Source organism: Taudactylus pleione, unplaced genomic scaffold, assembly GCF_031769625.1.
Source record: "Taudactylus pleione unplaced genomic scaffold, aTauple2 ptg000061l, whole genome shotgun sequence".
Lineage (NCBI taxonomy): Eukaryota > Metazoa > Chordata > Amphibia > Anura > Myobatrachidae > Taudactylus > Taudactylus pleione.
In genome coordinates this window covers 12,793,888-12,817,789 of record NW_028284463.1, presented here as the reverse complement: position 1 = coordinate 12,817,789, position 23,902 = coordinate 12,793,888, and the positions used below count along the sequence as shown (strand labels likewise).

The 23,902-nt window shown below is 46.7% G+C and overlaps 1 protein-coding gene across 2 annotated transcripts in view; it reads right to left on the bottom strand.

The window, feature by feature from the left end:
• Window positions 1–255: 255 nt before the first annotated feature.
• SPSB3 (splA/ryanodine receptor domain and SOCS box containing 3) overlaps window positions 256–23,902 on the bottom strand; it is a 32,234-nt gene continuing 8,587 nt past the window's right edge. For both annotated transcript variants that reach the window (XM_088464744.1, XM_088464745.1), the window contains exons 5-7: window positions 6,166–6,268; window positions 5,949–6,074; window positions 256–4,976 (exon numbers count right to left, since the gene is read on the bottom strand). In XM_088464744.1, the coding sequence (XP_088320870.1) occupies window positions 4,615–4,976; window positions 5,949–6,074; window positions 6,166–6,268 (591 nt within the window). In that variant the 3' untranslated portion in view covers window positions 256–4,614. The remainder of the gene's footprint in view (window positions 4,977–5,948; window positions 6,075–6,165; window positions 6,269–23,902) is intronic.

Sequence of the window (23,902 nt, the reverse complement as noted above, 5' to 3'; positions counted from 1 at the left end):
GATGAGGCTAACAGAAAAAAAAGCTGAGGGCCAGACCAAATGATTCCGCGGGCCTTATACAGCCCCCGGCCCTGAGGTTCCCCATCCCTGATTTAATTGGACATCATTAATTTTCCGCCCATGTGTCTAAGCCGAGCTCTGGCATTGTGCGTCTTTGAACAAACTGTAAGACACTGGTTTGAGTAAGAGATATTTATATATACACACAATTCTTATATTATGGCCTTTTTTTTTTTTTTTTTTTTTTTTGCACAGATTACATTTTCCATCTCAAAGAGATTTTTTTTTTTTATACATCAATATAAAGAGCAATGAATGAGTTACAGAAAGACAATGTAAAATTGCAGATATAAACAAGGCTGTTATTTGGTCTGCTCCGTATTGAGTGTATAAACACCTTGTGCGTGAGTGGGTCGCTGTTTATAGGGAGGGAGGAGGTCATGTGATGAATAAAACACTTTGGGGGATCATGCTGACTTGACTTACTACATTAAAAAAATAAATTTTCTATAGCGATGCCCATAAAAAATAGCATATTATGCCTAGAGACTAAGGCAGTGGTTCCTAAACTGGGTGTGGTGGGGCACTTGCAGGGGTGCCACGGGTTGGCGTCCAAGACCAAATCAAACGATTTATGGTCCATGTGACAGGCAAAACCACTGCTGATGGCTGCCAACCGTAATATGTGTGGACAAACCGAAGCACAACTCTGTCCGTCACAACATAACTGACCATACGGGTGACGCATAAGCACAACTGACTTAGGGGATCATTCAGACCCACTCGCGAGCGGCAGTACGCTCGCAAGTGAGTCGATGTTCCCCACTGCGCACGACGGAGGGAGCTCCGTCGTGCGCATGCGCGAGACCCGGGGAGCGACGGGCTTTCCATCGCTCCGGGTCTCGCACCAAAGGGGGCGTGCTGTCGATGTTGATTGACAGCACGCTCCCTTTGGTGGGCGTGCCGGCCAGACGGAGGCGTTCCCATGGGAACGCCTACCGTCTGAAGCCGGCCCCACTGACATCACTAATGATGTCAGTGGGAGTGATTTTGGCTCTGATAGAGCCAAAATCACTCCAGGGCTTGTGGCAGGGAGACCCTACCGCAGGGTCTCCGTCGCAAGTCCGATGGTCTTGACCATCGCGACCATCTTTTTGGCCGCTCGCATATGCTGTGGGTGGTCACCCACAGCTATGCGAGCGGCCAGGAGGCCGCTCCATTTTCATGGAGGAGGGCCCTGATTCAGAGCGAGCGCTCTGGTCAGACGTCCGGCTCTGCATCAGGCCTTTAATTTGATACATTTTTGCTGAATTTATCAATAAGAAACTTTTGGCCTAGGGGTGCAGGCAAAGAAATGCAGATACTCTCGGGCGCTGTGATTTAAGAAGGTTTGAGAACCACTGTGCCAAGTTATAGGCATACTAATACCCCGATACATTTACACCCAAATCGGGGTGTAAGCACAAGAAAGGATTATTTGTGTTGAAGGCGAGCACAGATTTGCTATTAAGTTGGCTTTAAATAAATAATAATAATAAAAAAACCTTTAAACACAGCAGATATAATATTCATTCACGCATCGGAATGAAAAGTAGCAAAAAAAATGACATATTATGTGCACCACCAATGGCGGATGCAACAGCGATGAATTCGCCATCAGACACCGCTATCTAGTGCTAATCAACCGTTATCAGTATATCTGCGCCACAGGCACAACTGATACAGCTATTGCCAGGAGTATTATACGCACACCCCCTTACTGTACGTGTCCTTTTTCCTCCCCATTCGCAGGTGTCCAATATGAATACGAACACAATGGTCGCCTTGTTTTGTGTTACTACGCAGCACAAACGCCTATTCGCCCACTCAGCATCAGTGTCTCGGTATAGACGCTAGGACTTAATACAACAGGAATACAAAATAAAAAGTTCTACACACTATAAAATTCACAGACTTTTTTTTTTTTGCTTATATAGACTACATTACAACTAAGACCTTTACTGCTAAACAGGTTTTCTGGATTGCTTGCCTTGGATTCTTGTATGGTCGGTAATTGTGGGTGCACCCTTTCATGTTTTTATGTTTGTGCCTGAGCTGTGCCCTTTACACACTAATTGTGAGCTTTGACAAGCAGGGCCCACCGTCCCATCTGTTTCCACAGCTACAATACCTTGCATGTCCCTCTATATTGTCTGTGGTGTTTTCCCGATGCATAACCTTATAAATGAACGGTAATAATGATAGTCCTTGCTGTAGACCTATAAATGGGCACCCAGTAAGACCAGCACCCTGTCACAGTGTGACTACAGCAAGTACCAGGCTGGGAGACGACGAGAACAAACATTTTGCCGGGGCCCAGCATCGAACGTTTAGAGACAAACTAAAAACAGACTTTAAAAGCAAAACTAGACTTTCTGTGCTTATCGGAAGAGCTACTCTTAGTTTTTATGCTGAAATGATTGAGATAAACAAAGTTACCTATCCTGCATTCCACCACAGTATATTGCTTCAGCAAGATAGTAGCAGCTACATTCAGACATGTACATTTAAAATGAAAGTACAGTAGTGGGCGATAACCGCATGTGGTCTAAGCTAAGGCCGGAGGGGTCGAAAAACATTGGAACTGGGTAGGAGCAATTTTCGCCAATCAAATTTGTGATGAATAAATGAAAAGGACCACTCGGCCACAGCAGACCAGACCACTGGAGTAACACCAATTAGGTGGAATTAGTTTCTACTAAGGATGGCCATCGACGGTTAACAACCATCACTGGTAGATGATTTTGGCAGAGATTCAATGGTTCGCCATGGACGGTACAGAGCACCTCTTGGCACTGGGACAAGGAGACTAGTTCCGCACCGATGTGACCCGCTAAACCCCGCCCCCACCTCTGATTGGCCCACTGAGTAATAGAGCAGGGATAACTATCGGTGGGTGAAACAGTCAATGGTTCCCCCTGTCAATGGTTTGATACCATAGAGATTAACCACCAATGGTACCAATCGATGGATAACCCACCCATAACCACCCCTACACAGTCAATATTTGGAATCCTTAAATTTTTCACCGGGGTTGCGTTTGGCTTTCATGGGGTTCTATTACAGACAGCTGTTACTACAGAGAGCCAGCCTCCGATACAGAAAGTCATTTGTATGGGCTGTAAAGGTCCTTATTGACTACTGATATTCTCTGGAGAAAAGCTGAGTGATCACACGTATACATCCTTTGCAGCACCCGTGACCACCAACATACTATCTACCAAGCGGATGCCTCCGGGACTAAGGATTTGCCGACTGCCAGTAAGATCTCTCCTACCTCCTGTGATCACCAGCTACCAGCAGGATAACTCCTACCGACATGGAACATATGTACCAGCTAGCTGGCAGTGGATTATTCCCCTTCTGCGGCTCTAACACAGCACAAATAGACTGTCCCTCGGAGAGACCCGGTGAATAAAAAAATAGAGTTGTATGGACTGAATGATAGGGACCTAGGGAGGGCATTCGCACTGATGGTACTGGTATGGGGAAAAGGCCAGGATCTATGTTGTTGGCTCCACCCCTTAGAAAGTGACTGCGCAGTGGGCCTCAGATGTATTGAAGCCTTGCAGCCGGTGGCATGGTGTCAGTATACCGGCATTGTTACAGACCCAGTTATCGTTGGCTGAGCCCACACACGATGAAATTTAAGAGATCTGGTGTCTTATTGATGAAGCCAAGCTACAGACTGCTGTCAGCGTAAGACAGGAGAATACAGCCTATCATAGGGAAGGCGATCTATGGCTACTCATGTTGTGTAGTCCAGGCTACGTTTTACATGGACTATACCCCAGCACAGACCCCCTCAGTCTTTCTGAAAACTGCGAAATTGAAATACAAAAACCTGGTGTGGGCTCATTATAGTGACGTTATTCAGATACATTATATAGCTGTAGCCTTAACCATCTCCTGAACGAGATGACGTCTTATTGTCCCTCCTTAGAGCGAGTCTTCAGAATGGGTGAAGAACACAGCCCTGGGCAGCTCTGATCTCAGACATATCATAGGGAGACCCCTCGTGACTAAGGAACCATTAAACTATCTGGGAGCAGCGGCTGAAAGGGAGCTACAGCCTATAACAAGCCCACCACGCTGGACCAGATCATATTTAAGCCACCTTGTGAGAGGAGGACTGAGGAGGAGGCTTAGAGCAGCCTCCATCAGCAGCAGGACAGGGGGCCGTCGCTGTACACATCCGGTTAATGTGCTAGTTGATAACAGACTTGCTTTCTTGCAGGATTACAGGTCTGCGAACACCAGGAGAGGACAGGGGCCGCACACATTCTAAACGTTTGAAGGACAGGTGTTCAACATTTGCACCACCTAAGGCAGGAGGTCTGACAACAAGCCAAGAAACCAGGCATGAGCTGTCTGACTCTAGCACCATCATTCAGGTTTTACAAAGTCACAAGATGAGAAAGCAGCTCCCGTTTTCCCTTGTCCCTTAATGAAACATTTCCTTCCTTTGGAGAGGAGACCTCATTTAATTTGTCCTGTACAAAAGTTCACAGTGGGACGTAATGCCAGCAGGTGGGTAAAGGGTACACGAGGGCACCCCTTTGCCGCCATCCGCCGTTAGATCCTGCGGCAACGCTTGCGCTGGCAGTCCTCTAGCCCTGGCGGGCAGCCGCTGTCCGAGTCGCTCCCGCAGGAGGCGGTGGCGGAGGGGTCGTTTTTCCGCTGCCTGGAAGGGGTAATTCCCATCTGCAGAACCCAGCCCAGCTTGTTACTCAGCACCTGTTTGAGGCCGGGAGGGAGGGGTAAGGCTGCCAGAGAGTCCACGTTGTCGGGAAGGAGCTGCCGCAGCCGGGCGCAGCACAGGTACTGGAGGGAGGTGCGGCAGCAACAGGAGCGTATAACTTTCATGCTGCTTTTAGCGGCTGTGGAGCAGACCATGGGGAAGAGCTTCTTATTCCTTAGCTGGGTGGCTGCTACGCCTAGGAGGCAAGAGAAAAAGATTATACAGGCTAAACATATCCACCATAACCGCTACCATAAATGCGCTGCACTCTATCACTTAGGCTAATGGCGGTGAAATACCGGGTACGTCAATGGTGGATTGGCCTAGTGCATACAGCCATTTTCTGGGCTACAGTAGGATATGCGGATAAGCAGCCTATGCCATCACTGAGGCATAAAGGGACGTTCCTAATAACTTCTACACTTTCAAGGATGTTCTTCTATAAAAACAAAATCTACAGTGTATACATTAATACAGTGTTCTCCCCCAGGCTGTTTTCTGCTGGCACATCGCCCGTCAGAAACAGCCTGTCGCCCGGCACTTTCCCCCGCCAACCCCCGCTGTGGAACGCTGGCCTCTGAAGTGACTGCAGGCTAAAGAAGCTTCCGATCGCTTCAGAGGCCAGCGTTTCCAGTGATGCACTGCGTATGTGATGCGACGTGAGGAGCCTGCCCCGCGCGCCTGCTGGATCTAGTTAGATCCAGTCAGAGCGAGGCAGCGAGAGTGGGAGCTCAAGCGGCGAGCAAGTTAAGGCAAGTTCTGGGCTGGGACCAGGACCAGCCTGGGGGCTCTGCATAAGGGACCAGCCTGGGGGCATTGCAATAAGGGACACTATTTAAGCCTGGGGGCACTGCAATAAGGGGCCAGCCTGGGGGCTCTATTTAAGCCTGGGGGCACTAGATAGGGACACTGCATAAGGGCATTGTATAAAAGGGGAAAACTACAGGGTGCAATTTATAAAAAGCACAAATACAGGGGGCACTGCATATTGGGCACTTATGACTGAGAGCCAGTGGGGGAGCAGCCTGAGACCTGTCGGGCTGGAATGGTAAGGGAGATACCCCTTTTTCCGGCGTGCGCATAATTGCGAAGGGCCCCACCCGGCTACTTCTTGATGCCACCCGGCTGGAAAACATTTCTGGGGAGAACACTGTAATATAGAAGTTACCTATGCACTTCCTGTTCTTGTAGAAGGTCAGCACTCCGTGCCAGGTGTCCAGGTGCACCCCGATGATTGAGCCCTGGCCGAAGCGGGAGGAGAAGCTGCTTTTGTCGCCTTTGTGCTGGAGCAGCCCTGGCAGACGGGCGAGAGAGGAGAACATGTGAGAACACGGAAATGGACTGGAGTGTGTCCAGTTATCACGTATGTGCATCACTGCTGTTACCTGTGTAGGAGAGACCCCAACTCTCTGCATCTTTCCCCAGCAGACTGCAGAAGGTGTGACGGTATTTGTCCAGGTTCACGTCGGATGTGCCGATGCCGACCATCTGAGAAATAAAAATAACCGTTACTGAGAGATGACCTGTAATATAACCTACACCAATGCAGAGCGTGCCGCTGTCCTCTAATATATCCTATACCTACACAGAGCGTGCCACTGTCCTATACCTACACAGAGCGTGCCACAGTCCTATACTATATCCTATACCTACACAGAGCATGCCTCTGTCCTATAATATATCCTATACCTACACAGAGCGTGCCTCTGTCCTATAATATATCCTATACCTACACAGAGCGTCCCGCTGTCCTATAATATATGCTGTACCTACACAGAGCGTGCCACTGTCCTATAATATATGCTGTACCTACACAGAGCGTGCCACGGTCCTATAATATATGCTGTACCTACACAGAGCGTGCCACTGTCCTATAATATATCCTATACCTACACAGAGCGTGCCACTGTCCTATAATATATCCTATACCTACACAGAGCATGCCTCTGTCCTATAATATATCCTATACCTACACAGTGTGCCTCTGTCCTATACTATATCCTATACCTACACAGAGCGTGCCACTGTCCTATACCTACACAGAGCGTACCTCTGTCCTATACTATATCCTATACCTACACAGAGCGTACCTCTGTCCTATACTATATCCTATACCTACACAGAGCTTGCCTCTGTCCTATACCTACACAGAGCGTACCTGTCCTATACCTACACAGAGCGTGCCACGGTCCTAAAATATATCCTATACCTACACAGAGCGTGCCTCTGTCCTATACCTACACAGAGGGTGCCACGGTCCTATAATATATCCTATACCTACACAGAGCGTGCCGCTGTCCTATAATATATCCTATACCTACACAGAGCGTGCCTCTGTCCTATACCTACACAGAGCGTACCTCTGTCCTATACCTACACAGAGCGTGCCACTTTCCTATAATATATCCTATACCTACACAGAGCGTGCCACTGCCCTATAATATATCCTATACCTACACAGAGCGTGCCACTGTCCTATACCTACACAGAGCGTGCCACAGTCCTATACCTACACAGAGCATGCCACTGCCCTATAATATATCCTATACCTACACAGAGCGTGCCATGGTCCTATACCTACACAGAGCGTGCCTCTGTCCTATTATATATCCTATACCTACACAGAGCGTGCCTCTGTCCTATACCTACACAGAGCGTACCTCTGTCCTATAATATATCCTATACCTACACAGAGCGTGCCACTGTCCTATAATATATCCTATACCTACACAGAGCGTGCCTCTGTCCTATAATATATCCTATACCTACACAGAGCGTGCCACTGTCCTATACCTACACAGAGCGTGCCACGGTCCTATAATATATCCTATACCTACACAGAGCGTGCCACAGTCCTATACCTACACAGAGCATGCCACTGCCCTATAATATATACTATACCTATACAGAGCGTGCCACTGTCCTATACCTAGACAGAGCGTGCCACGGTCCTATAATATATCCTATACCTACACAGAGCGTCCCATTGTCCTATACCTACACAGAGCGTGCCACGGTCCTATAATATATCCTATACCTACACAGAGCGTGCCTCTGTCCTATAATATATCCTATACCTACACAGAGCGTGCGTCTGTCCTATAATATATCCTATACCTACACAGAGCGTGCCACTGTCCTATACCTACACAGAGCGTGCTTCTGTCCTATACCTACACAGAGCGTGCTTCTGTCCTATACCTACACAGAGCGTGCCTCTGTCCTATAATATATCCTATACCTACACAGAGCGTGCTTCTGTCCTATACCTACCCAGAGCGTGCCACGGTCCTATAATATATGCTATACCTACAGAGCGTGCCATGTTCCTATAATATATCCTATACCTACACAGTGTGCCTCTGTCCTATAATATATCCTATACCTACACAGAGCGTGCCGCTGTCCTATACCTACACAGAGCGTGCCACAGTCCTATACTATATCCTATACCTACACAGAGCTTGCCTCTGTCCTATACCTACACAAAGCGTACCTCTGTCCTATACCTACACAGAGCATGCCACGGTCCCATAATATATCCTATACCTACAGAGCTTGCCTCTGTCCTATACCTACACAGAGCGTACCTCTGTCCTATACCTACACAGAGCGTGCCTCTGTCCTATAATATATCCTATACCTACACAGAGCGTGCCTCTGTCCTATACCTACACAGAGCGTACCTCTGTCCTATAATATATCCTATACCTACACAGAGCGTGCCAGTGTCCTATAATATATCCTATACCTACACAGAGCGTGCCTCTGTCCTATAATATATCCTATACCTACACAGAGCGTGCCACAGTCCTATACCTACACAGAGCATGCCACTGCCCTATAATATATACTATACCTATACAGAGCGTGCCACTGTCCTATACCTAGACAGAGCGTGCCACGGTCCTATAATATATCCTATACCTACACAGAGCGTCCCATTGTCCTATACCTACACAGAGCGTGCCACGGTCCTATAATATATCCTATACCTACACAGAGCGTGCCTCTGTCCTATAATATATCCTATACCTACACAGAGCGTGCGTCTGTCCTATAATATATCCTATACCTACACAGAGCGTGCCACTGTCCTATACCTACACAGAGCGTGCTTCTGTCCTATACCTACACAGAGCGTGCTTCTGTCCTATACCTACACAGAGCGTGCCTCTGTCCTATAATATATCCTATACCTACACAGAGCGTGCTTCTGTCCTATACCTACCCAGAGCGTGCCACGGTCCTATAATATATGCTATACCTACAGAGCGTGCCATGTTCCTATAATATATCCTATACCTACACAGTGTGCCTCTGTCCTATAATATATCCTATACCTACACAGAGCGTGCCACAGTCCTATACTATATCCTATACCTACACAGAGCTTGCCTCTGTCCTATACCTACACAAAGCGTACCTCTGTCCTATACCTACACAGAGCATGCCACGGTCCTATAATATATCCTATACCTACAGAGCTTGCCTCTGTCCTATACCTACACAGAGCGTACCTCTGTCCTATACCTACACAGAGCGTGCCACGGTCCTATAATATATCCTATACCTACACAGAGCGTACCTCTGTCCTATACCTACACAGAGCGTGCCACGGTCCTATAATATATCCTATACCTACACAGAGCGTGCCGCTGTCCTATAATATATCCTATACCTACACAGAGCGTGCCTCTGTCCTATACGTACACAGAGCGTACCTCTGTCCTATACCTACACAGAGCGTACCTCTGTCCTATAATATATCCTATACCTACACAGAGCGTGCCACTGCCCTATAATATATCCTATACCTACACAGAGCGTACCTCTGTCCTATACCTACACAGAGCGTACCTCTGTCCTATACCTACACAGAGCGTACCTCTGTCCTATAATATATCCTATACCTACACAGAGCGTGCCTCTGTCCTATAATATATCCTATACCTACACAGTGTGCCTCTGTCCTATACTATATCCTATACCTACACAGAGCGTGCCACTGTCCTATACCTACACAGAGCGTACCTCTGTCCTATACTATATCCTATACCTACACAGAGCGTACCTCTGTCCTATACTATATCCTATACCTACACAGAGCGTACCTGTCCTATACCTACACAGAGCGTGCCACGGTCCTAAAATATATCCTATACCTACACAGAGCGTGCCTCTGTCCTATACCTACACAGAGCGTGCCACGGTCCTATAATATATCCTATACCTACACAGAGCGTGCCGCTGTCCTATAATATATCCTATACCTACACAGAGCGTGCCTCTGTCCTATACCTACACAGAGCGTACCTCTGTCCTATACCTACACAGAGCGTGCCACTTTCCTATAATATATCCTATACCTACACAGAGCGTGCCACTGCCCTATAATATATCCTATACCTACACAGAGCGTGCCACTGCCCTATAATATATCCTATACCTACACAGAGCGTGCCACTGTCCTATACCTACACAGAGCGTGCCACAGTCCTATACCTACACAGAGCATGCCACTGCCCTATAATATATCCTATACCTACACAGAGCGTGCCACTGTCCGATACCTACACAGAGCGTGCCATGGTCCTATACCTACACAGAGCGTGCCTCTGTCCTATAATATATCCTATACCTACACAGAGCGTGCCTCTGTCCTATACCTACACAGAGCGTACCTCTGTCCTATAATATATCCTATACCTACACAGAGCGTGCCAGTGTCCTATAATATATCCTATACCTACACAGAGCGTGCCTCTGTCCTATAATATATCCTATACCTACACAGAGCGTGCCACTGTCCTATACCTACACAGAGCGTGCCACGGTCCTATAATATATCCTATACCTACACAGAGCGTGCCACAGTCCTATACCTACACAGAGCATGCCACTGCCCTATAATATATACTATACCTATACAGAGCGTGCCACTGTCCTATACCTAGACAGAGCGTGCCACGGTCCTATAATATATCCTATACCTACACAGAGCGTCCCATTGTCCTATACCTACACAGAGCGTACCTCTGTCCTATACCTACACAGAGCGTACCTCTGTCCTATACCTACACAGAGCGTGCCACTTTCCTATAATATATCCTATACCTACACAGAGCGTGCCACTGCCCTATAATATATCCTATACCTACACAGAGCGTGCCACTGCCCTATAATATATCCTATACCTACACAGAGCGTGCCACTGTCCTATACCTACACAGAGCGTGCCACAGTCCTATACCTACACAGAGCATGCCACTGCCCTATAATATATCCTATACCTACACAGAGCGTGCCACTGTCCGATACCTACACAGAGCGTGCCATGGTCCTATACCTACACAGAGCGTGCCTCTGTCCTATAATATATCCTATACCTACACAGAGCGTGCCTCTGTCCTATACCTACACAGAGCGTACCTCTGTCCTATAATATATCCTATACCTACACAGAGCGTGCCAGTGTCCTATAATATATCCTATACCTACACAGAGCGTGCCTCTGTCCTATAATATATCCTATACCTACACAGAGCGTGCCACTGTCCTATACCTACACAGAGCGTGCCACGGTCCTATAATATATCCTATACCTACACAGAGCGTGCCACAGTCCTATACCTACACAGAGCATGCCACTGCCCTATAATATATACTATACCTATACAGAGCGTGCCACTGTCCTATACCTAGACAGAGCGTGCCACGGTCCTATAATATATCCTATACCTACACAGAGCGTCCCATTGTCCTATACCTACACAGAGCGTGCCACGGTCCTATAATATATCCTATACCTACACAGAGCGTGCGTCTGTCCTATAATATATCCTATACCTACACAGAGCGTGCTTCTGTCCTATACCTACACAGAGCGTGCCTCTGTCCTATAATATATCCTATACCTACACAGAGCGTGCTTCTGTCCTATACCTACCCAGAGCGTGCCACGGTCCTATAATATATGCTATACCTACAGAGCGTGCCATGTTCCTATAATATATCCTATACCTACACAGTGTGCCTCTGTCCTATAATATATCCTATACCTACACAGAGCGTGCCGCTGTCCTATACCTACACAGAGCGTGCCACAGTCCTATACTATATCCTATACCTACACAGAGCTTGCCTCTGTCCTATACCTACACAAAGCGTACCTCTGTCCTATACCTACACAGAGCATGCCACGGTCCTATAATATATCCTATACCTACAGAGCTTGCCTCTGTCCTATACCTACACAGAGCGTGCCACGGTCCTATAATATATCCTATACCTACACAGAGCGTACCTCTGTCCTATACCTACACAGAGCGTGCCACGGTCCTATAATATATCCTATACCTACACAGAGCGTGCCGCTGTCCTATAATATATCCTATACCTACACAGAGCGTGCCTCTGTCCTATACCTACACAGAGCGTACCTCTGTCCTATAATATATCCTATACCTACACAGAGCGTGCCACTGCCCTATAATATATCCTATACCTACACAGAGCGTACCTCTGTCCTATACCTACACAGAGCGTACCTCTGTCCTATACCTACACAGAGCGTACCTCTGTCCTATAATATATCCTATACCTACACAGAGCGTGCCACTGCCCTATAATATATCCTATACCTACACAGAGCGTACCTCTGTCCTATACCTACACAGAGCGTACCTCTGTCCTATACCTACACAGAGCGTACCTCTGTCCTATACCTACACAGAGCGTACCTCTGTCCTATACCTACACAGAGCGTACCTCTGTCCTATAATATATCCTATACCTACACAGTGTGCCTCTGTCCTATAATATATCCTATACCTACACAGAGCGTACCTCTGTCCTATACTATATCCTATACCTACACAGAGCGTGCCACTGTCCTATACCTACACAGAGCGTACCTCTGTCCTATACTATATCCTATACCTACACAGAGCATACCTCTGTCCTATACTATATCCTATACCTACACAGAGCTTGCCTCTGTCCTATACCTACACAGAGCGTACCTGTCCTATACCTACACAGAGCGTGCCATGGTCCTAAAATATATCCTATACCTACACAGAGCGTGCCTCTGTCCTATACCTACACAGAGCGTGCCACGGTCCTATAATATATCCTATACCTACACAGAGCGTGCCGCTGTCCTATAATATGTCCTATACCTACACAGAGCGTGCCTCTGTCCTATACCTACACAGAGCGTACCTCTGATCTATACCTACACAGAGCGTGCCACTTTCCTATAATATATCCTATACCTACACAGAGCGTGCCACTGCCCTATAATATATCCTATACCTACACAGAGCGTGCCACTGCCCTATAATATATCCTATACCTACACAGAGCGTGCCACTGTCCTATACCTACACAGAGCGTGCCACAGTCCTATACCTACACAGAGCATGCCACTGCCCTATAATATATCCTATACCTACACAGAGCGTGCCACTGTCCGATACCTACACAGAGCGTGCCATGGTCCTATACCTACACAGAGCGTGCCTCTGTCCTATAATATATCCTATACCTACACAGAGCGTGCCTCTGTCCTATACCTACACAGAGCGTACCTCTGTCCTATAATATATCCTATACCTACACAGAGCGTGCCAGTGTCCTATAATATATCCTATACCTACACAGAGCGTGCCTCTGTCCTATAATATATCCTATACCTACACAGAGCGTGCCACTGTCCTATACCTACACAGAGCGTGCCACGGTCCTATAATATATCCTATACCTACACAGAGAGTGCCACAGTCCTATACCTACACAGAGCATGCCACTGCCCTATAATATATACTATACCTATACAGAGCGTGCCACTGTCCTATACCTAGACAGAGCGTGCCACGGTCCTATAATATATCCTATACCTACACAGAGCGTCCCATTGTCCTATACCTACACAGAGCGTGCCACGGTCCTATAATATATCCTATACCTACACAGAGCGTGCCTCTGTCCTATAATATATCCTATACCTACACAGAGCGTGCGTCTGTCCTATAATATATCCTATACCTACACAGAGCGTGCTTCTGTCCTATACCTACACAGAGCGTGCCTCTGTCCTATAATATATCCTATACCTACACAGAGCGGGCTTCTGTCCTATACCTACCCAGAGCGTGCCACGGTCCTATAATATATGCTATACCTACAGAGCGTGCCATGTTCCTATAATATATCCTATACCTACACAGTGTGCCTCTGTCCTATAATATATCCTATACCTACACAGAGCGTGCCGCTGTCCTATACCTACACAGAGCGTGCCACAGTCCTATACTATATCCTATACCTACACAGAGCTTGCCTCTGTCCTATACCTACACAAAGCGTACCTCTGTCCTATACCTACACAGAGCATGCCACGGTCCTATAATATATCCTATACCTACAGAGCTTGCCTCTGTCCTATACCTACACAGAGCGTACCTCTGTCCTATACCTACACAGAGCGTGCCACGGTCCTATAATATATCCTATACCTACACAGAGCATACCTCTGTCCTATACCTACACAGAGCGTGCCACGGTCCTATAATATATCCTATACCTACACAGAGCGTGCCGCTGTCCTATAATATATCCTATACCTACACAGAGCGTGCCTCTGTCCTATACCTACACAGAGCGTACCTCTGTCCTATAATATATCCTATACCTACACAGAGCGTGCCACTGCCCTATAATATATCCTATACCTACACAGAGCGTACCTCTGTCCTATACCTACACAGAGCGTACCTCTGTCCTATACCTACACAGAGCGTACCTCTGTCCTATAATATATCCTATACCTACACAGAGCGTGCCACTGCCCTATAATATATCCTATACCTACACAGAGCGTACCTCTGTCCTATACCTACACAGAGCGTACCTCTGTCCTATACCTACACAGAGCGTACCTCTGTCCTATACCTACACAGAGCGTACCTCTGTCCTATACCTACACAGAGCGTACCTCTGTCCTATAATATATCCTATACCTACACAGTGTGCCTCTGTCCTATAATATATCCTATACCTACACAGAGCGTACCTCTGTCCTATACTATATCCTATACCTACACAGAGCGTGCCACTGTCCTATACCTACACAGAGCGTACCTCTGTCCTATACTATATCCTATACCTACACAGAGCGTACCTCTGTCCTATACTATATCCTATACCTACACAGAGCTTGCCTCTGTCCTATACCTACACAGAGCGTACCTGTCCTATACCTACACAGAGCGTGCCATGGTCCTAAAATATATCCTATACCTACACAGAGCGTGCCTCTGTCCTATACCTACACAGAGCGTGCCACGGTCCTATAATATATCCTATACCTACACAGAGCGTGCCGCTGTCCTATAATATGTCCTATACCTACACAGAGCGTGCCTCTGTCCTATACCTACACAGAGCGTACCTCTGATCTATACCTACACAGAGCGTGACACTTTCCTATAATATATCCTATACCTACACAGAGCGTGCCACTGCCCTATAATATATCCTATACCTACACAGAGCGTGCCACTGCCCTATAATATATCCTATACCTACACAGAGCGTGCCACTGTCCTATACCTACACAGAGCGTGCCACAGTCCTATACCTACACAGAGCATGCCACTGCCCTATAATATATCCTATACCTACACAGAGCGTGCCACTGTCCGATACCTACACAGAGCGTGCCATGGTCCTATACCTACACAGAGCATGCCACTGCCCTATAATATATCCTATACCTACACAGAGCGTGCCTCTGTCCTATACCTACACAGAGCGTACCTCTGTCCTATAATATATCCTATACCTACACAGAGCGTGCCACTGTCCTATAATATATCCTATACCTACACAGAGCGTGCCTCTGTCCTATAATATATCCTATACCTACACAGAGCGTGCCACTGTCCTATACCTACACAGAGCGTGCCACGGTCCTATAATATATCCTATACCTACACAGAGCGTGCCACAGTCCTATACCTACACAGAGCATGCCACTGCCCTATAATATATACTATACCTATACAGAGCGTGCCACTGTCCTATACCTAGACAGAGCGTGCCACGGTCCTATAATATATCCTATACCTACAGAGAGCGTCCCATTGTCCTATACCTACACAGAGCGTGCCACGGTCCTATAATATATCCTATACCTACACAGAGCGTGCCTCTGTCCTTTAATATATCCTATACCTACACAGAGCGTGCGTCTGTCCTATAATATATCCTATGCCTACACAGAGCGTGCTTCTGTCCTATACCTACACAGAGCGTGCTTCTGTCCTATACCTACACAGAGCGTGCCTCTGTCCTATAATATATCCTATACCTACACAGAGCGTGCTTCTGTCCTATACCTACCCAGAGCGTGCCACGGTCCTATAATATATGCTATACCTACAGAGCGTGCCATGTTCCTATAATATATCCTATACCTACACAGTGTGCCTCTGTCCTATAATATACCCTATACCTACACAGAGCGTGCCGCTGTCCTATACCTACACAGAGCGTGCCACAGTCCTATACTATATCCTATACCTACACAGAGCTTGCCTCTGTCCTATACCTACACAAAGCGTACCTCTGTCCTATACCTACACAGAGCATGCCACGGTCCTATAATATATCCTATACCTACAGAGCTTGCCTCTGTCCTATACCTACACAGAGCGTACCTCTGTCCTATACCTACACAGAGCGTGCCACGGTCCTATAATATATCCTATACCTACACAGAGCGTACCTCTGTCCTATACCTACACAGAGCGTGCCACGGTCCTATAATATATCCTATACCTACACAGAGCGTGCCGCTGTCCTATAATATATCCTATACCTACACAGAGCGTGCCTCTGTCCTATACCTACACAGAGCGTACCTCTGTCCTATAATATATCCTATACCTACACAGAGCGTGCCACTGCCCTATAATATATCCTATACCTACACAGAGCGTACCTCTGTCCTATACCTACACAGAGCGTACCTCTGTCCTATACCTACACAGAGCGTACCTCTGTCCTATAATATATCCTATACCTACACAGAGCGTGCCACTGCCCTATAATATATCCTATACCTACACAGAGCGTACCTCTGTCCTATACCTACACAGAGCGTACCTCTGTCCTATACCTACACAGAGCGTACCTCTGTCCTATACCTACACAGAGCGTACCTCTGTCCTATACCTACACAGAGCGTACCTCTGTCCTATACCTACACAGAGCGTACCTCTGTCCTATACCTACACAGAGCGTACCTCTGTCCTATAATATATCCTATACCTACACATAGCGTGCCTCTGTCCTATAATATATCCTATACCTACACAGAGCGTGCCTCTGTCCTATAATATATCCTATACCTACACAGAGCGTGCCTCTGTCCTATAATATATCCTATACCTACACAGAGCGTGCCTCTGTCCTATAATATATCCTATACCTACACAGAGCGTGCCTCTGTCCTATAATATATCCTATACCTACACAGAGCGTGCCACTGTCCTATAATATATCCTATACCTACAGAGCGTGCCTCTGTCCTATAATATATCCTATACCTACACAGAGCGTGCCACCGTCCCGCTGCCCTATAATATATCCTATACCTACACATAGCGTGCCTCTGTCCTATAATATATCCTATACCTACACAGAGCGTGCCACTGTCCTATAATAAATCCTATACCTACACAGAGCGTGCCTCTGTCCTATAATATATCCTATACCTACACAGAGTGTGCCACTGTCCTATACCTACACAGAGCGTGCCACAGTCCTATACCTACACAGAGCATGCCACTGCCCTATAAAATATCCTATACCTACACAGAGCGTGCTTCTGTCCTATACCTACACAGAGCGTGCCACGGTCCTATAATATATGCTATACCTACAGAGCGTGCCATGTTCCTATAATATATCCTATACCTACACAGTGTGCCTCTGTCCTATAATATATCCTATACCTACACAGAGCGTGCCACTGTCCTATACTATATCCTATACCTACACAGAGCTTGCCTCTGTCCTATACCTACACAGAGCGTACCTCTGTCCTATACCTACACAGAGCGTGCCACGGTCCTATAATATATCCTATACCTACACAGAGCGTGCCTCTGTCCTATACCTACACAGAGCGTGCCTCTGTCCTATACCTACACAGAGCGTGCCACGGTCCTATAATATATCCTATACCTACACAGAGCGTGCCGCTCTCCTATAATATATCCTATACCTACACAGAGCGTGCCTCTGTCCTATACCTACACAGAGCGTACCTCTGTCCTATACCTACACAGAGCATGCCTCTGTCCTATAATATATCCTATACCTACACAGAGCGTGCCTCTGTCCTATAATATATCCTATACCTACACAGACCGTGCCTCTGTCCTATAATATATCCTATACCTACACAGAGCGTGCCTCTGTCCTATAATATATCCTATACCTACACAGAGCGTGCTTCTGTCCTATACCTACACAAAGCGTGCCTCTGTCCTATAATATATCCTATACCTACACAGAGCGTGCCTCTGTCCTATAATATATGCTATACCTACACAGAGCGTGCCACTGCCCTATAATATATTCTATACCTACACAGAGCGTGCCACTGTCCTATACCTACACAGAGTGTGCCACGGTCCTATAATATATCCTATACCTACACAGAGCGTGCCACTGTCCTATACCTACACAGAGCGTGCCACGGTCCTATAATATATCCTATACCTACACAGAGCGTGCCACTGTCCTATACCTACACGGAGCGTGCCACGGTCCTATAATATATTCTATACCTACACAGAGCGTGCCTCTGTCCTATAATATATCCTATACCTACACAGAGCGTGCGTCTGTCCTATAATATATCCTATACCTACACAGAGCGTGCTTCTGTCCTATACCTACACAGAGCGTGCTTCTGTCCTATACCTACACAGAGCGTGCTTCTGTCCTATACCTACACAGAGCGTGCCTCTGTCCTATACCTACACAGAGCGTGCCTCTGTCCTATAATATATTCTATACCTACACAGAGCGTGCTTCTGTCCTATACCTACCCAGAGCGTGCCACGGTCCTATAATATATGCTATACCTACAGAGCGTGCCATGTTCCTATAATATATCCTATACCTACACAGTGTGCCTCTGTCCTATAATATATCCTATACCTACACAGAGCGTGCCGCTGTCCTATACCTACACAGAGCGTGCCACAGTCCTATACTATATCCTATACCTACACAGAGCTTGCCTCTGTCCTATACCTACACAAAGCGTACCTCTGTCCTATACCTACACAGAGCATGCCACGGTCCTATAATATATCCTATACCTACAGAGCTTGCCTCTGTCCTATACCTACACAGAGCGTACCTCTGTCCTATACCTACACAGAGCGTGCCACGGTCCTATAATATATCCTATACCTACACAGAGCGTACCTCTGTCCTATACCTACACAGAGCGTGCCACGGTCCTATAATATATCCTATACCTACACAGAGCGTGCCGCTGTCCTATAATATATCCTATACCTACACAGAGCGTGCCTCTGTCCTATACCTACACAGAGCGTACCTTTGTCCTATAATATATCCTATACCTACACAGAGCGTGCCACTGCCCTATAATATATCCTATACCTACACAGAGCGTACCTCTGTCCTATACCTACACAGAGCGTACCTCTGTCCTATACCTACACAGAGCGTACCTCTGTCCTATAATATATCCTATACCTACACAGAGCGTGCCACTGCCCTATAATATATCCTATACCTACACAGAGCGTACCTCTGTCCTATACCTACACAGAGCGTACCTCTGTCCTATACCTACACAGAGCGTACCTCTGTCCTATACCTACACAGAGCGTACCTCTGTCCTATACCTACACAGAGCGTACCTCTGTCCTATAATATATCCTATACCTACACAGTGTGCCTCTGTCCTATAATATATCCTATACCTACACAGAGCGTACCTCTGTCCTATACTATATCCTATACCTACACAGAGCGTGCCACTGTCCTATACCTACACAGAGCGTACCTCTGTCCTATACTATATCCTATACCTACACAGAGCGTACCTCTGTCCTATACTATATCCTATACCTACACAGAGCTTGCCTCTGTCCTATACCTACACAGAGCGTACCTGTCCTATACCTACACAGAGCGTGCCATGGTCCTAAAATATATCCTATACCTACACAGAGCGTGCCTCTGTCCTATACCTACACAGAGCGTGCCACGGTCCTATAATATATCCTATACCTACACAGAGCGTGCCGCTGTCCTATAATATGTCCTATACCTACACAGAGCGTGCCTCTGTCCTATACCTACACAGAGCGTACCTCTGTCCTATACCTACACAGAGCGTGCCACTTTCCTATAATATATCCTATACCTACACAGAGCGTGCCACTGCCCTATAATATATCCTATACCTACACAGAGCGTGCCACTGCCCTATAATATATCCTATACCTACACAGAGCGTGCCACTGTCCTATACCTACACAGAGCGTGCCACTGTCCTATACCTACACAGAGCATGCCACTGCCCTATAATATATCCTATACCTACACAGAGCGTGCCACTGTCCGATACCTACACAGAGCGTGCCATGGTCCTATACCTACACAGAGCGTGCCTCTGTCCTATAATATATCCTATACCTACACAGAGCGTGCCTCTGTCCTATACCTACACAGAGCGTACCTCTGTCCTAGAATATATCCTATACCTACACAGAACGTGCCACTGTCCTATAATATATCCTATACCTACACAGAGCGTGCCACTGTCCTATACCTACACAGAGCGTGCCACGGTCCTATAATATATCCTATACCTACACAGAGCGTGCCACAGTCCTATACCTACACAGAGCATGCCACTGCCCTATAATATATACTATACCTATACAGAGCGTGCCACTGTCCTATACCTAGACAGAGCGTGCCACGGTCCTATAATATATCCTATACCTACACAGAGCGTCCCATTGTCCTATACCTACACAGAGCGTGCCACGGTCCTATAATATATCCTATACCTACACAGAGCGTGCCTCTGTCCTATAATATATCCTATACCTACACAGAGCGTGCGTCTGTCCTATAATATATCCTATGCCTACACAGAGCGTGCTTCTGTCCTATACCTACACAGAGCGTGCCACAGTCCTATACCTACACAGAGCATGCCACTGCCCTATAATATATCCTATACCTACACAGAGCGTGCCACTGTCCGATACCTACACAGAGCGTGCCATGGTCCTATACCTACACAGAGCGTGCCTCTGTCCTATAATATATCCTATACCTACACAGAGCGTGCCTCTGTCCTATACCTACACAGAGCGTACCTCTGTCCTATAATATATCCTATACCTACACAGAGCGTGCCACTGTCCTATAATATATCCTATACCTACACAGAGCGTGCCACTGTCCTATACCTACACAGAGCGTGCCACGGTCCTATAATATATCCTATACCTACACAGAGCGTGCCACAGTCCTATACCTACACAGAGCATGCCACTGCCCTATAATATATACTATACCTATACAGAGCGTGCCACTGTCCTATACCTAGACAGAGCGTGCCACGGTCCTATAATATATCCTATACCTACACAGAGCGTCCCATTGTCCTATACCTACACAGAGCGTGCCACGGTCCTATAATATATCCTATACCTACACAGAGCGTGCCTCTGTCCTATAATATATCCTATACCTACACAGAGCGTGCGTCTGTCCTATAATATATCCTATGCCTACACAGAGCGTGCTTCTGTCCTATACCTACACAGAGCGTGCTTCTGTCCTATACCTACACAGAGCGTGCCTCTGTCCTATAATATATCCTATACCTACACAGAGCGTGCTTCTGTCCTATACCTACCCAGAGCGTGCCACGGTCCTATAATATATGCTATACCTACAGAGCGTGCCATGTTCCTATAATATATCCTATACCTACACAGTGTGCCTCTGTCCTATAATATATCCTATACCTACACAGAGCGTGCCGCTGTCCTATACCTACACAGAGCGTGCCACAGTCCTATACTATATCCTATACCTACACAGAGCTTGCCTCTGTCCTATACCTACACAAAGCGTACCTCTGTCCTATACCTACACAGAGCATGCCACGGTCCTATAATATATCCTATACCTACAGAGCTTGCCTCTGTCCTATACCTACACAGAGCGTACCTCTGTCCTATACCTACACAGAGCGTGCCACGGTCCTATAATATATCCTATACCTACACAGAGCGTACCTCTGTCCTATACCTACACAGAGCGTGCCACGGTCCTATAATATATCCTATACCTACACAGAGCGTGCCGCTGTCCTATAATATATCCTATACCTACACAGAGCGTGCCTCTGTCCTATACCTACACAGAGCGTACCTCTGTCCTATACCTACACAGAGCGTACCTCTGTCCTATAATATATCCTATACCTACACAGAGCGTGCCACTGCCCTATAATATATCCTATACCTACACAGAGCGTACCTCTGTCCTATACCTACACAGAGCGTACCTCTGTCCTATAATATATCCTATACCTACACAGAGCGTGCCACTGCCCTATAATATATCCTATACCTACACAGAGCGTACCTCTGTCCTATACCTACACAGAGCGTACCTCTGTCCTATACCTACACAGAGCGTACCTCTGTCCTATACCTACACAGAGCGTACCTCTGTCCTATACCTACACAGAGCGTACCTCTGTCCTATACCTACACAGAGCGTACCTCTGTCCTATACCTACACAGAGCGTACCTCTGTCCTATAATATATCCTATACCTACACATAGCGTGCCTCTGTCCTATAATATATCCTATACCTACACAGAGCGTGCCTCTGTCCTATAATATATCCTATACCTACACAGAGCGTGCCTCTGTCCTATAATATATCCTATACCTACACAGAGCGTGCCTCTGTCCTATAATATATCCTATTCCTACACAGAGCGTGCCACTGTCCTATACCTACACAGAGCATGCCACTGCCCTATAATATATCCTATACCTACACAGAGCGTGCCACTGTCCGATACCTACACAGAACGTGCCACGGTCCTATACCTACACAGAGCGTGCCATGGTCCTATACCTACACAGAGCGTGCCTCGGTCCTATAATATATCCTATACCTACACAGAGCGTGCTTCTGTCCTATACCTACACAGAGCGTACCTCTGTCCTATAATATATCCTATACCTACACAGAGCGTGCCTCTGTCCTATACCTACACAGAGCGTGCCTCTGTCCTATAATATATCCTATACCTACACAGAGCGTGCCACTGTCCTATAATATATCCTATACCTACACAGAGCGTGCCACGGTCCTATAATATATCCTATACATACACAGAGCGTGTCACGGTCTTATACCTACACAGAGCGTGCCACGGTCCTATAATATATCCTATACCTACACAGAGCGTGCCACGGTCCTATAATATATCCTATACCTACACAGAGCGTGCCACAGTCCTATACCTACACAGAGCATGCCACTGCCCTATAATATATACAATACCTATACAGACCGTGCCACTGTCCTATAATATATACTATACCTACACAGAGCATGCCTCTGTCCTATAATATATCCTATACCTACACAGAGCGTGCTTCTGTCCTATACCTACACAGAGCGTGCCTCTGTCCTATAATATATCCTATACCTACACAGAGCATGCTTCTGTCCTATAATATATCCTATACCTACACATAGCGTGCCTCTGTCCTATAATATATCCTATACCTACACAGAGCGTGCCACTGTCCTATAATATATCCTATACCTACACAGAGCGTGCCTCTGTCCTATAATATATCCTATACTTACACAGAGCGTGCCTCTGTCCTAGAATATATCCTATACCTACAAAGAGCGTGCCTCAGTCCTATAATTTATCCTATACCTACACAGAGCGTGCCTCTGTCCTATAATATATCCTATACCTACACAGAGCGTGCCACTGT